This window comes from Rhamphochromis sp. 'chilingali', assembly GCF_963969265.1.
Source record: "Rhamphochromis sp. 'chilingali' genome assembly, chromosome: 21".
In the NCBI taxonomy this organism is placed as follows: Eukaryota; Metazoa; Chordata; class Actinopteri; order Cichliformes; family Cichlidae; genus Rhamphochromis; species Rhamphochromis sp. 'chilingali'.
The window spans coordinates 7,651,233-7,667,499 of record NC_137949.1 but is presented as its reverse complement, the minus strand read 5'-3'; the positions used below and the strand labels follow the sequence as shown (position 1 = coordinate 7,667,499).

General features: G+C 40.4%; 1 protein-coding gene across 1 annotated transcript; it reads left to right on the top strand.

Annotated features, from left to right (window-relative positions):
• Window positions 1-8,457: 8,457 nt before the first annotated feature.
• On the top strand, window positions 8,458-15,450 carry LOC308389129 (uncharacterized protein). The gene is made up of 3 exons (XM_080870300.1): window positions 8,458-9,378; window positions 10,545-10,647; window positions 11,332-15,450. The coding sequence occupies exons 1-3, from the start codon at window positions 8,564-8,566 to the stop codon at window positions 11,359-11,361; spliced, it is 948 nt and encodes a 315-aa protein (XP_080726426.1). The 5' UTR covers window positions 8,458-8,563; the 3' UTR covers window positions 11,362-15,450.
• Window positions 15,451-16,267: the final 817 nt, after the last annotated feature.

Genomic DNA, 16,267 nt, shown 5'->3' with positions numbered 1-16,267 from the left:
CAGCTGTCTCCCTAATGATATAGCTAATGAGACATCTGGGGGGTCGGTCTCTCACACCGAAATAATATGAGCTAACTGAAGGGGAGTGTTGGGGAGCGCCAAGGGGGGAACACATCAACTTTCCCACGTGTCCCAGTATAGCAGTGTGACTAACTCCTCGTTCTTTCATGAAATTTCGTCAATTTCTCCTCGAGGGTTTTGACCTGTAGTAGTATAATAAGTCACCAGAGTGAGATAAAGCCGAGAGGGAAGCCAGAGTGTCGGGGTTATTCATGAAATCAACCAATATTTCAGATTCGTAAGTACCCACATGCTTGAAAGGATAAGCCTGAGTCAGTCAATCACATCTATTCCAGTAGTTCTGCATAATGTCATGGAAAATAAGCTAAGCCTCGGGCTTTAAATCTTATTTCAGCTGAAATCGTTTGAGACTCGCGTGCACCCCCTGTGTGAGGTGAAGTCAAGTGTACCAAGAGACTACATCTAGTGTAATATATCACCGTACTGCTGAGCATTTCACATGCTCACAACGCTTTAGCAACTAATCTTTACTTCACTTCTTCATAAATGCTTGAAAACTGCAGCTTTTAATGGGTTATTTTGGTGTTTATTATTTTTCATTCATCTATTTTTTACGAGCATTGGCAGTAAAATGAAGCAAGAGTTCTCATTTCCAAATTACCTTTCGTTAATAACTTACTTAAAAACTAGTAGCGCTTAGCAGACTTTTTGGGGGGGCTATATTTTTTACCCCGTTAAATTCAAATACTGTGAGGAAAAGGAACTACATGTAGACTCAAATTTAGACCCAGTTTAAGAGCACAAATGCTTGGATGGGAGGCCCCTCCATCGATGCTGCATTTAGATTCACACATCGTTCTGGAAATTCTCCACTTAGCAGGTTTGCTCAATTCCAATCAGGTTAGCTGATTAGTGACTGCCAATCAAGTTGAACAATCATGTTTTTACTCTTCTCTCACCAGAAATAACCTGATGTTTGAAACCTCTGCTACACATTCATGTCACACAGTCACTGCTGCTCAATAATCATTGATTTGTTAAACTGTGAGTTAAAATTCCCTGACTATATATAAGTGTGAAATAGATATTGCAGTGAATTGCACATTTTTAGCAAATAGCCAATTTAAATGTATAAGTCATTAATAAAAACTGTATGTATGTATATATATATATATATATATATATATATATATATATATATATATATATATATATATATATATAGATAGATAGATAGATAGATAGATAGATTGATTGATTCTGTTTGACTGTTTGATCACAGTAACCAATAAGCAAAACCAAAATTAGGTTTATGTGGAAAAAAATCTATTAAAAAAATAAGTAAAATCTCCCCCTAAACACGCTACAAAATAAATCACAATTAGTGATGAACTTCTGTCCTTAAAATATGTTTTTTATTTATTGAAAGTACAAGTTACAAATATGCTCAGTGTCAAGTTTCTTTATATTCCCAGTAAAGCAATCTTATTTATGGACTGTCAGGTCTTTTGTTCTGTCTCTTTACCCCGAACTGGTCGCAGCAGATGGCCCCGCCCCTCCCTGATCCTGGTTCTACCCGAGGGTTCTTCCTGTTAAAAGGGAGTTTTTCCTTCCCACTGTCACCAAAGTGCTTGCTCATAGGGGGTTTTCTGATTGTTGGGATTTTCTGTGTATTATTGTTGTGTCTTTACCTTACAATACAAATTGCCTTGAGGCGACCATTGTTGTTACTGAACTCTTTATTTTTTTTTAAAAACGGTGCTTTTGAAAGATATCTTTTCTGCCATTGGTCAGTTTTTTCCCACAGTCCTTTGTAGTTTACGGTAATGAATACACTTATCTTGCTGTAGATATTACAATATAACACTCTTCACATTACAATACATTTTTTAAAACTCCGTCCGTTTTTGCCATAACATTTTCTCTGGAATTGCACGCACACCCCTGAAGTCCTTTAGTATTTGCACTTGCACTTGCAGCTCATAATATATAAATGCTCCCGACTTCAATCCAGGGCTTTATCTAATTCAGGCGAATGTTTTGTCCCGTGAACCTCATTCCAAGTATTTCAGTCACTGAAGCGCTTCAGAGAATAACATGTTGTCCTACTCAAAACAAAACAATTTGTGACACATGTTATTTTTTCACTTATGTGTATGTCTCCCTCAAGATAAAAAAGAAATTCCATCCCCTGAGAATATAATTCAATCACAAAGCCTGTCTAAACACAACAACAAAAAATATTAGTGTGAGGAGAATGGGCTTCTAACTTTAACACTTGGAAAGCTCCACAGACAGTTAGATGGCAGGGAAATCACAGAGAGGTGGTTAAAATGGACTCTCGGCTGTCTGCAAGTGAGGCGTGCAGGGAGACACGCCACTCATTCACCTGCTGCTGTCTGCCTTTAACCTGCACAAGCCAGTGATTTGTGACTGAACCTTCCAAACTTTTGTTTGCATGGATCAGCTGGTCAGAAATGTAGGAAGTGAAGGAAGAAGCAACGACGCACTTCACAAAATCTATACAATGGTCAGCCACTCTCTCTTCATCCGCCGAGGTTGTTGTGGCTGCGTAATGAAAACAAATGGGGATGTGGCCATGCTGCAGCAGCTCTGTATGCAGCCTCATCCATCCCCATCTGAATGAGATCTATTGGCCATCACCGGGAGAGGACGCAGAGGTTCCCTGACTTGTCACTGCAGTTATACCTCCACATCGGGCTCATGTTCCTGTTCGGTAAATCTGAAGAGGCTGTGCTAAACCCCAGCCTTGCAGGACTGCATGTAAGAGGAAGGGGAAGGGTGTGTGATCTTCTTCCACTCATGACAATGTTTTAAAAGACTTGTCACCCAGAAATGTTCAGACTGGACACTTATTCTAACAGCCTGCATTTTAAAGCATCTCAGTGATATTATCACATACTACATTAAGTTCTTTAAAAAGAAGCTGGACATATAAAGTCACAATTTACATCACATCTCTTAGAAATTGCAAAGTATTATATAAGTAAATTAAACTGATCCATGAACTAGTTATTCTAATGGTCTGTTTGATTTTAAAAATAAGAGTCTGGGTGTTGCTACAGTCAGAAATATCACTTTTATGTACTGACAGCTAAATTCTGGAAGACACTAACAGAGACTCGCTTTTTTTTTTTAGAGCTGATAAAGTTTCCGCTGTGAAATTAGTGCAAACTGATGCACTAGAGGTGATTTCCCTAGCTTCTAGTTTACATTAGACTTTTAAAAGGAGATATAAAGAGACAAATAAAAGAAGAGAGTGGGCTTAAATTGGCAGACTATGTGGTGAATAAGACACATTTACTTCAGCTGTCTCACATCTAATGGCTGTCACTGTATTAGCTGTTTGGGGGGAAAATAAACGCAAATGGTTCAGAGTTCACGTCCTTCTACACACCTTTATGAAGTGAAATGAAAGTGACTCACTAAATAAATGTGAGGCTGGGCAGCAATTTTAAAACTGCATATGCAAGTAGCACTGGTACCAGTGCTATGTTTCACACTGGGGTATGTGCATGTGGATCAGGAGAGGTGTTTGTTTTTGAAAAGGCTCCTGACCTTGTGAGAGGAAATGACTTCATATTGCAAATCAGCATTCACATGGATTTATTACTTTCTTTTAAAAAAATTAAATAAATACATGATGTGTGTTTTTTTATTATTATTCTTATTCTTATCTGAAATATGCTTCATATAAAAGGCAGAGCTATGACTTCAACACATCACCTGAAAGGTGTACAGTGCTGCACTGGTCCATCCTGGACGTGATATTATCAGAGAGAACTTCCCTACACACATGAAGTGTTCATCTGACATCATTAGAGCCTGAGGAGAAGTATAAATCAGTTCATTTGCTGCTTATACTCAGTGCTTTTACCTGCTGTGGCTGCAAAATTACCAATCAACTGACTAACAGTTGGTCACCGATGCAAAACACTGAGAAGAAAACAGCAGATTGACAGCAGAAAAGGGAACTAATAAGAAATTTTCAACACAATATAGCACTGCATGAAAAAGAAACTGTATCAAGTGCACTTGGAGACAAAGTAGCACCTTTAAGAATATATGACTGTCTATATTTACGTCACTGTAATAATCATGGTCGGTTTTACATCTGATTTGTTTTCCTTTTTCTGTTTGAACAATGGAGCCTGTATATATCATTTCCTTATCTGGCTCCACTTATCCTAACATCGGGTATGTGGCTCAGACAAACGTGGTTATCAGTTCGATAAGTCAAGCCAGGGTTTCCTCATCTAAACATTAGTGTGTTTACATGACGGAGGAACTGTTGAAAGCATCTGACCAATCCCAAATACAAACAGTACTACCAGCATATTTTGATTGATTTGATTTGATTTGATGGTTATATCACTACAGTAAGGCTTTAAAATTGATTTCAGTGAGGAGGGAAAACAGCAAGGAATGGAGCTGCTTTTAAAAATATATTTCTTCATGGTGGTCTTCAGGGAACAACAGAAACTATAAGCAGTCTCTAAAAACTATAAACCTTTTACTATTTGCATACCGAGGTCCAAAAGAATTGCTACGCTTGTCTCCAATGAATTGATTGGTCAGTAGGTGGTGGTTTTGTACGTGTAAACAAAAAATATAAACAAGGATGCAAAAAGTAGAAGTATTCAAAGCAAATGTATGTTTTAAGAAGTTTTCCTTTCCTTTATCTGTCTTTAAATTGCATTAAAAATAACTGAAAACTGACTTCTTTTGTCCTCCTGCAAGTTAGAGGCGGTAAACAAAGAGCGGAGCTGCTGGTGTTGGTGGGTGGGCGGCAATGAGAGGATGGCTGCATCGCTCACTGTAAAGGCTTCTCTGTCCCTCACATAAACATCAGCAACGACCTGGCAGCTTTCCACAGCCGTGTGTGTGTGTGTGTGTGTGTGTGTGTGTGTGTGTGTGTGTGTGTGTGTGTGTGTGTGTGTGTGTGTGTGTGTGTGAGTGCGTGCGTGCGTGCGTGCGTGCGTGTGAATGCCCTTCAAGCACACTGGACTTGGCCGTCTAAATGAAAATGCAGTTACACAGAAAAGGAGAAGAAGGAGGAAGCGCCACCTGTCCTGCAATGCTGCCAGAAAATGTCTGTGGGTGTGCCCACAGACACCCCACCCCTCCACCTCTCCCAGTCTCCTTCTTATGTTCCCTTCCCCCTTCCTTTTTCCCTCCTTTTGAATCCTGTTGTTATTGTGTGGGTGCTAAATCGACAGCCAAATGTGCAGTTACTGGCTTTCAGGTGGGAATGACTCCCAGGTGTGATTCAGTGGATGTCGCCCACACCTCTTGCTGTTTAAACATAATAAGGGTAGTTTGGTTGGATGGTTGGAGTTCCACCTTTGTCCTCCTTCTGCCAGCTTTCTTCTCACCTTGACGGAAAGTGTGGCGAGGAAGGCAAGAAACAGGAAGGTGATGGGACTTCCACCTCAGCTTATTTTCTCCTATCCCAAATGCAAATATTTGAAGGTCCCGTCTGTTTGGCTGCCAAGGTGGCGGCAGGTTACCCAGCCAAAGCTTGGCAAGCCTACTGCCATCCAAAACACTGTAAAATTTTTAAGTGAGCGTGACACATGATTTGTGTGTGTGTGTGTGTGTGTGTGTGTGTGTCCTTTGGTAGCTTGGTGAGATACATACACGCACACAAATGCACGCACATGAGAACATGAGTATGCGTCAGCATCATTAAGATTTCTCTGGTGACACATTTACACATATTTATAATTTATAGATTTTTGAAAGGACTCCCAGTCGTCATTGTTGTGCAGTTAAAAGTGAAGACACATAAAAGCCTTTTAAATTCAGCACAGTTTCTCGTTCTGTTTCTTTCATTTGTCTTTGTGAATAAATGAAGCATGCGTGTGAGGGAGCAGAGAACTCAGGAAGAACTATTTACTATAACTCTCTTCATGAGGGTTTCCTGTCTGTAATCTGTCTGAAAGGCATGAAAAGGTAAAATAATTGAAAGACAAATGCTTTAGTTCACTCATGGAAAGAAAATGGACAGAGCTGAGATGGTTTAGTGTAGCGAGTATAGGTCCAATAATAACAGGTTGTCATATATGCTTGAAAATGACCTCTAACGTTCATAGTCCTCCTTTGTCCAGATGTGTACTGTTTCCTGGCTGATGAACAGGTTCCCCTCTTGATGTGGGACAGCACAGCAATCTTATTCCTCATCCCCACATTTTGATTGGTCCTGGCACTCAAGAGCCAGCACCAGCTTTTATCCAGTGGCTGTGAAGAAAGCAACGTGTGTCATCATGGGTCACGTGTGGGTTAGCATGTCATCGTCTTCTGCTGCTGCTCCCAACAGGGAAAACTGTGATTAACCATGAAGCTACACGCTAAGCAGGCAAATTTTATGTGAATGTTATGGAAACTTGCACTTAGAAAAAAAGGGTTTGCAGCTAAAATAAAGACAGAAAATCTAGTTAGATTGGCCGAAGCTTCGGGGGTATCAGCTTTATTTATTTAGCTTTTAGGTTTTTTTTTCATAAATCTCTGACCTTAGTTTTCCTCAATTTCATTCAGTAAAATAATGATATTGCACATATATGGGTAGGTTGCATTCATATATAATACTCTAATAAGTTAGACACGGAGAACTTTCAGACTACTCATCACATTCAGTTTGTTTGTATCCCATCATCCTTTGACCCGTTCCACGATGTTCTGTGCTGGCTCACCGCTTCTCGTATTTCATGCCCAACTTTAAAGTTTACTGAGGATTTGTTGAGTATTAGTAACTTGGCGACCTGTCCAGAGCGTACCCCGCCTCTCGTTTCGTGACAGCTGGGATAGGCTCCAGCCCCCACACGACCTTTAATTGGATTAGCGGTTGCGTAAACGCCTGGGAGGATGGATAGTAGTTATCCCATCAAGGTGAGTTTGTTTATTTCTTTAGAGCTCTTTAATCGTTCTTCTGTCAAGCCTGAATACACTAATTAAATCTTCTGTTTCTTTTCTAAACCTTTATTTGTGTCTAATGCATTTTTGATCACAAGCTTTAGAAAAGAAATAGTCTATTTCACCATCAAAGCAGCCTCGCATTCTTTTGCATCCCACTGATACTCTGAATGACTGTTTTTTTGCTCTCACTTCCCTCTTGCCGGTCTCTAATTTCAAAGTGATCATTTAGAGACGGGGACAGCCTCCCCTCTCTTACATCTGTCGTCATCGCCAAAGTCAAACACATCAATCACACATTTGTTTTTCATTTAACAGAGATGCTTTTAAGAAAGATGGAAATATCCTCTTGGTGGTGCGTCTGCCAGCTCTTCCTCTTTCAAGCCGTCTTATTTAGCCTGTTTTACTTTCCCTCCTCCCACAGCGGAGCTCCCACCACATCTGTGGTGTGGTTTGGTCTGGAAAGGAGAGAAAGAGATGGAGGGAGAGGTGTGTGTATGCGTGTGTGGTACAAGAGGGAGTTCAATTTTCTTTGCTGCTTACAAAGAGCGCTTCAGCTCTGTGTGAAACTCCATCACATCTCCCCAGACGACATGAAAAGAGGTCTTCAGATGCTCACCAGTGTCACTAGTCCCGTGGTAAGCAAGTTTACTCAGATATGATGAAACTTTATTTTCATTTTATCACACTGGGAAAAGGGGGACCCAGATTTGAATGTGGTTAGATGTACTGCAGACGGACAAAGAAGGACAGAAGAAACTAGAGCCAGAGTCATGACACGCTTTTTGGCCTACTTGACAACATTTTGAAGCACCACATGGGTGGTATATTTTTCAATCCAGTTCAGTTTTATTTATATAGAGCTGCATCACAACAGTCAACTCAAGGCAGTCAACTATGTTGTAGGGTGAATACCCTAATAATACAGGGAAAACCACAGAAATCAGAGGACGCTTGGTGACACTGGCAAAGAAAAATTCCCTTTTAACAGGAAAAATCTTCCTATTTAAATCCCATCGTGTATAGTGTAAACAGAAATGGTCCTAGCATGGCACCCTGTGGAACTCCATGAATAAAAGGGCAGAGAGAGAAAAGACACACTGAGGAAGAAATTCAGAGTTTAAGAACAACTTGTGAAAAAGACCAAAAAGACTGTAGTCTAGGGACCAAGCAGCCAGGAAGATACGGGTGTAACTTTCAAAATATGGATTTTATTATACCTACAAAAAGACAAAAGATTATATTAAAAAATACAATAATCACTAGTGATGCTACGTCTGGCACTGAAGTCCTGAGGCCTGTGTCGAGTACAGAGAACGTGTCCAAATGAACCAAACTCTAAACAAGACCCAAGAGCACACTGGCAAAATGGAAAATGACCCCTATAACGCAGCTATATTTAAGCCTTTATTTATAATAAAAGGGTGAGTTGTGCAAAAATGAATCTTCTGGAAAAATGATCAAGAAAGGCCAAAACGAATATGTCAAAATTTGGTCCGGTAATGGCGGCTGGCTGAAAGGACGTGCCCACTTCTGCTCCGCTATCTTTCTGTAAAATCCTGAATAATACTCGTTTGTTAGACATTGAACGACACCTAGGACAGCTGTGATGCCTCTCTCGCAAAGGAAACCCGGGAAAAACATTGGTAGACCGACTCAATCGAAATTATCTGACTTCACTTCTAAGTTGAACTCTGAGGCTAGCTGTGAAGCTAGCGTTAGCCGTGAAGATAGCGAGACTAGTATCAACGCTAGCCAGGCGGTGGAGGAGGGAAATGATGAGCCGACTGAGAGGGAAGAGACGGCCGAAGGCTCAGACGTAATACTGGCGGCTATTGCAAGCTTGAAATCCGATTTTTCCTCCAAACTTGATGGTATTTTGTCAGCAATAGAGACCGTGAGGAAGGATGTTAATGAGTGTGCCAAGCGGGTCAGCGAGGCGGAGGCCCGGATATCTGCAGCGGAAGATGGCATTACCACCTTGGAAGCAAAGGTACGGACTCTTGAAAATAACAACAAAAACCTCGAGGACAAAGTGCTGGATCTGGAGACCAGATCGCGACGATCTAACTTGAGACTTGTTAACCTGCCCGAGGACGCAGAAGGAGAAGACGCGTGCGCTTTTTTGGAAAGCTGGCTACCGGAGGCTCTGAACTTGGCGCCGCTACGAACCGCTCTGACGCTGGAGAGAGCGCATCGGGTCGGCCAGAAGAATATGTCAAATACCGCTGCACCAAGGACTATGATCATGAAGTTTCTAAATTACAAGGATAAAATGACCGTGATAAGAGCTGCCAGGGCAAAGGGACAGATTCTTTTCAAGAATCGCCCGGTGAGATTTTATGAGGACCTAGCGACCGGAGTGCACAAAAAACAGAAAGAGTTTGACGCCGTGAGACAACAGCTTCGCTCCATGGGTATCCGGTACGTAGGGTTGCCAACCGTCCCTTAAAAAACGGAATCGTCCCGTATTTCGAAACAAAAGTACACGTCCCGTGTTGAGCTAATAAGGGACGCACTTTATCCTGTAACACAGTGAGAATCAAAAGTAGTCTATAAATGTTAATGGAATTAACGCTTTGTTTGAAAACATAATTCCCAGCCCCTCTCCTGCTTTGTGACCAATGAGCTGACAGCACACTTATGACAATTCGAGTATGACAATTCAGATTACCGCTCATCTCATTGGTCGAGGAAAGGTCGCTTGCGGAGAAAATACCGGAAGACAACAGATGACCATAACAAGAAGCATGGCCAACAGGGAAACAAACGCCGTCACTGCGGTGCAAGTCTCGGACGACTGTACACCTAAAGCTGGGCAGACACTGTGCGATTTTTTCAGTCGCGTTATTCAGCTCCTGCTCAAACTGCACGATTGACTCGCAGGGGTTAGAAGTTGGTAGGTCACGATGCAGGTCTCACACTATACCGCCCGATGCTCTGATGAGACCTGAGTGCTCACACTGTGCCTCCATAACATGAAGCTTGTAACAGAAAATCTGTCGCTCTCTCTCTCTGTCTTTCACTCACACACACACACCACCACCATCAACTTTGCTAAATTGCTAATGAAAAACATGATCAGGCAGCTGTGATTGAGCAACAGTGTAAATCCAACTGTTTTCACGGTTGTTGTGGTCGTGATAATTTTGTGATGCCACATGGAAAAGGCTCGGATGAGCTTTCTAAAGTTCTACAAGTTGTGCCTCCATCGCTTGTGTCCAGATCACACGCTGCACAGCTGTGCTGCTCCATCTTTTTCACCGACGTTTGCGCGTGAGCAGTGTGAGCGGCTGTGGTGACACAGCCGCTTCTCGTTACCCCACGTATACTAAACGATGCACGATGAAGGCCAAAAACGGGCCGATCACCAAATCGGTCGCACGACTCAAAAATCGGCTCAAAATGGACCAAAAATCGCACAGTGTGAGCCCAGCATTAGAGCAGCAATGTTTGTTCCCCTCAGAGAAAGAAAAAAAAGGCTGCAAAAGTACAGGGAGGAATGGGAAAAGGAAAACACCTGGCTGGGAAAATGCATGATAACACCTATAACGTGCACTGCACTGTGTGCCGGCGCACTTTTTCCATAGGCATGCTTCTAGTGGTGGGCACATGAAGAACATGAGGGGCGTGACAGCTCGGGGAACCCTTAACCAATTTTTTATCCACCAGGCCACGGCAGAAGCAGATATGGTATGTAAACACTGGTTTGTTTTTTTTAAACCCTCTGGTTAAGGTTAATATGGGCATGTGCAGTGAATATCAGGGCTATGTGGCCAGAAGTGTGATAATATAATTTATTTTGTGTAATAAACAACTGCAAGGATAGATGATTACAACAAATAGATGACTAATACATAAAAGTAATACATAGATGAATATGATGATGAGTTATGATGCGTAATCATGGGAACAAGTGGGTTTACAAACAGGAGCAGCTGATTAGCTTTAGAAAAGCTGAAATAATACCTCAGCTGAAGCCAATTGTACTAAATGCACTATATGTGCACTGTTACAAGAATATTTTTCGTTCTATTGCTTTCTATTAATTTATATAATAAGTTAAGCAGGACAGAGTTCTTTTAAAGAAAGATTTACTTATATTCTCAAAAGTTAAGCATGACAGGCTTCTGTTTAAGAAAGAGACCTGTTTTACTGTGTTAATGTTGTCATTTTGAGCTAAAAATAAATGGCTAAATGATCATTTGTTTCCCATATGGTCATATCAAAAAGAATATCCATCTGCTTAAATCAAATTCAAGTCAAATGGTTAAAAAATAATTTCACACACAAAAAAAAGAGCTACCACACTGGGAAGGGTGAAGACAACTGGGTTGCCCGGCCCTGGCCATGAGGTGTCCCTTATTTATTTTTCAGGGAGTTGGCAACCCTACCGGTACGGCATGATTCCTCCTGCGCGACTGATAGTGACACACAACGGACAGTTCCGCATCTTTAACCTGCCAGGTGAAGCGGAGAACTTTGTGAAGGCTCTGAGGTCAGAAAGTGGACCGGGGTGAGATGATGTAATCATGGTCATACTACAGTGTGTTGGCATGGAGGGATAATTACTGAGCTTTAAGTTTAAAAAGAAGTGAGAGGGAGAAAGAGAAAGGCCAGTTTGTTATATTTATTTGTTTATTGGTCCAGAGGCTCACAGCCACTATTAGTACCCTGATTTTCTTATCGTATTCAATAACGAGTTTTTTGTTTGCATAGCGGGGTGGGGTAAGGGAAAAGTGTTCAGGCACAGTCGGTTGATCCTCACTTTTGGGTGGAACAACCTTTAGCTGTTAGACAGGTGCCAATATGTATAGGGGGAGGGAAATGGGTGCCCAAGTTCAAGTTAAAGGGGCATATTCAGTATTCATTGTTATGGATGTAGTTTTTGACATTCAGGTATTATTTGTTTCTCTGTCCTTTAATATTTCAAATGTGTTGGGAAGCTCATTCAGTGTTATATGTTATGTCTGGTGGGATAAGAATTAAAATTTCTTCTTGGAACTGCAGAGGGCTACAAAAACTGGAGAAGGTAAAACAAGTAATGTCTAGGCTGAACTCTATGCACTCTGATATCATGCTGCTGCAGGAAACGCACCTGTTGTCTAGTCAAGAGGCGAAGATTAGGAGGAGGTGGCAAGGCAGTATATATTCTGCGCCCTTCACTTCTCAGGCAAGAGGTGTTATGATCTTGATCCACAAATCTATACCATTTCAGGTGACAAGGGTTATTAAAGACAAGGCTGGGAGATATGTTATTTTACAGGGCACACTTATTACGGAAAAAATAATCCTGATAAATATCTATGCTCCAAACATTGACGACCCAAAGTTTTTTCATAATCTTTTTCTTACAGTATCATGTCTGTCTGGTAGCCTTATTATAGCAGGGGATTTTAATTGTACGTTGAACCCAGAATTGGATAGGAGCTCAGGTATTGATCTCTCTCATCCTAAAAGTAGGCAAACTATTCAACATTTTATAAAAGAACTTGATCTGAGGGATATTTGGAGGGATATGAACCCTAAGGTCTTAAAATACTCCTGCTATTCACATACACATAAATCATACTCGCGTATTGATTACTTTTTAGTTTCTGCCAATTTGAGTCATAAAATAAAGGACTGTCACTATGATAATATTTTAATATCTGACCATTCGCCAAACTCGTTAATATATGAAGATTTGAGACTGAAGAGAGATCCCCCTAGGTGGAGATTTAAACAAAAGTGGCTCCTAGACTCAGAATTTATATCTTTCATAGATAACCAAATAAACATTTTTTATATACTAATAGGGATGAAACATCACCCTGCTCAAGATGGGAAGCTTTTAAGGCCTACATAAGGGGTCAGATTATTAGCTTCACAAGTTATAGAGCAAAGCAAACTTATCAGAAAACAAAAAAGTTGGAGGCAGAGATTGAGATGCTTGAGGGAGAATATTTTCAAAGTTTTTGTCCAAGAGTCCATCAAAAGCTTCTGTTACTAAGAACACAGTATAATGAACTTTCTGCTTCTAAGGCAGCCTCACATCTTTTGCGTCTTAAACAGACATTCTATGATCAAAAGCCCGGGAAATTATTAGCCTGGCGCCTCCGTCAATTACAGAATGAGAAAAACATTGCCTCAGTTGAAAACAGTGATGGACAGGTTATTGTTGACCCTCTAGGAATTAATGAAACTTTTAAGGGTTTTTTTGAAAAATTATATAACTCAGACATATCACACATGGGACAAGAGCAAGATCTCTTCTTAGATACCCTTCAGTTGCCCAGCATTTCAGGACTAATGAGCGCAGATCTTGATACACCTATAACAAAGGAGGAGATATCTATAGCAATAGACCATTTGAAAACAGGTAAAGCCCCAGGCCCAGATGGGCTGTCGACAGAAATTTATAGGGAATTTAAAACTAAACTGCTGTCCCCTCTTTTTGACATGTTTTCGGATTCATTTGAAAAGGGAATCCTTCCGGTCTCATTAAGAGGAGCCCTGATAACTTTATTGCCCAAACCTGGTAAACCGTGCAATAAATGTGGTAGCCTAAGACCAATAAGTCTTCTTAATGTGGATCTAAAGATACTTTGCAAAATTTTGGCTCGAAGACTGGAGAGATTTTTACCTGATCTAATTACCTGTGATCAGAATGGGTTTATTGCGGGTAGACAGGGATTTCATAATGTGAGAAGAGTGTTGGATATTCTTCATAGTCAGGAGGGAAAACCGGACACTGCTCTACTATCATTAGATGCCGAAAAGGCCTTTGATAGAGTTGAGTGGCCCTATTTATTTGAAATATTAAAAAGATTTGGCTGTGGGGATAATTTCTGTCGGTGGATTAGACTTTTATATAATGAGCCATATGCTGAAATACTGACAAATGGAATTATATCTAAACCGTTTGAAATTAAACGGGGCTGTAGGCAAGGGTGCCCTTTGTCACTTTTATTGTTTATTTTAGCAATCGAACCGTTTGCCATTGCGGTGCGGTCCCATAAGAGCATAACTGGTCTATCAGTAAACCAACAGGAATACAGAATTGCTTTATTTGCAGATGATGTTATTCTTTTCTTGGAAAAGCTGAAGGAGTCTATCCCAGCCTTGTTGGATCTACTACACATATTTGGACAGATATCAGGATATAAAGTGAACAAAGAAAAATCTTCATTAATGATACTTAACTCAGAAGAGAGAGAGGGTGCTGGAAATTCTTTCCAATTCAAAATGGTAGACTGTTTTACCTATCTGGGGATTAAGATAGTGCCATGTTTGAGAGACATTGTTGGAGCTAACTACACCCCTATGGTAGACTCAATCACCTCATCCCTAGATAGATGGAAGCCCTTGCCCTTGTCACTTATAGCGAGAATTAATGTTCTTAAATTAAACATAATGCCCAAACTTTTGTACCTGTTCCAGAACATCCCATTGTCACCCCCTGCTAACTTATTTTCACACCTGAAGACAATTTTTGTACGTTTTTTGTGGAATGATGGACGACCAAGGCTCCGTTTATCACTCTTGTACTTACCGTATGAAAGAGGAGGCCTCAAATGTCCCAATCCACTTTGGTACTATTGGGCAGCCCAATTGAGGACTATGATGTATTATTTTACAGATAAATCCCCCCCGCCTTGGACAAATATGGAAAACAGTTCAGTACCTCTTCCCCTTCCCCAGTACCTATACTCAGCAAAAGTCAAAATGTTGAAAAAAAAAAGACAAAAAATCCTATAGTCAGAAATATGATTATGATCTGGTATCAGGTTAAAAAATACCTGGGTGAACCCACCTCTTTCGCACGCTTTAGCCCAATATGGGGTAATCAGTTTTTCCCTCCAGGCAGAGCAGACCCTGGTTTTAGGAAGTGGGCTGACAAAGGCTTAAAGACAATAGGGGATCTCGTGGGATCAGAGGGTGAGATTTTGATGTCATTTGAGGAGTTGATTTCCAAGTATGATATCCCATGCAAACATCGATTTAAATATCTACAAATGAGAAACTTTATTAGATCATCTCAAAATCAGTGTTTGTCAATCCCTCCGTTTTCCACTTTGGAAACAGAAATGAAAAGAGATTGCTTTGGAAAGGGAATAATCTCCAAATTATATAATATGTTAGTAGAGGGTTCCCCTGAATCTTCTTTAGGAAAACTTAATGCTTGGAGGGAAGATTTACAGGAGGACTTATCCTCCGAAGACTGGGAGGAGGCATGTGCTGAAGCACAAACACAAACTACCAATACTCGTCTCAAAGTATTGCAATATAATTGGCTAATGAGGACGTATGTGACTCCAGAAAAGCTTAATAAGTATAATGGTGATATCCCAGACTTGTGTTTCAGGTGTAAATGTTGGTGGTCCTCTGCAGTTTCCTAAATTAATCTCTTTTATACTTGATCTTTAATGCTGTGTGAATTGTACATTTGAGTTTGTAACTTTGAACCATGCACAATAGTGTAACCGAGTTGATGTTGAGCAACCCTTGGAAATAGAGAAGCTTATTATATATATATATATATATATATATATATATATATATATATATATATATATATATATATATATATATATATATTATTTTTTATTTTTTTATTATTTTTTTGGGGGGGGCGGGGGGGGTTGTGTTTTCCTTTTCCTTTGTTTGACTAAGTTATTATTTACAGGTCATATAGTTTGTACTTCCACTTAACTGTTGCTCTCTAACATCTTATAAGTGTCTGATTTGCAAGGGAGGGCGATTGACTGTTATACAATAATTTAGCTGCCCTGGATGTTTCCTTTGCTGTGGAAGTACTCCAATTTCTGTATGTAATTTTGAAATGCAATAAAGATATTGTTGGAAAAAAAGAAAGGCCAAAACACTTTCTGGACCAAACGTGAGACCTTCTCATTGCTGATGTGGAGTCAGATCTTTTGACATAGGAGTCTTGTTTTAGGTGTCAATATCAAGTGGCCATTCAAGGAACTGGTACGTTTCTCTAAACCTGGAGATTGCTGCTTGGTGAAGACATTTGAAACTCCAAAAAGGACTTCAAATAACAGTTCTTTACATTTCAGCATGCATTCATGGAGCATGCAAACCAGGTTACACTAGGGAAAATTGTTTGACATCATTATAATTCAGTGCTGAAATCAATGTAAGAAAGGAATACTGACTGAAAGGTGCATTGCCAGGCTTGAGTTCTCTGTGGTTATTCACTGAGTCATTTCCTTTTAAAGAAATATGTCATTAGGCACAGTGGTTAGCACAGTGGTTAGCACTGTTGCCTCACAGCAAGAAGGTCCTGAGTTCAATTCCAACATCAGGC

Excerpts from the sequence above, each read along its gene's own strand:
- LOC308389129 (XM_080870300.1), top strand. The coding sequence starts at position 8,564 with ATGCCTCTCTCGCAAAGGAAACCCGGGAAAAACATTGGTAGACCGACT. Across the intron at positions 9,379-10,544 it reads CTTCGCTCCATGGGTATCCG|GCATGCTTCTAGTGGTGGGC; the intron begins GTACGTAGGGTT and ends CTTTTTCCATAG. Across the intron at positions 10,648-11,331 it reads CCACGGCAGAAGCAGATATG|GGAGTTGGCAACCCTACCGG; the intron begins GTATGTAAACAC and ends TTTATTTTTCAG.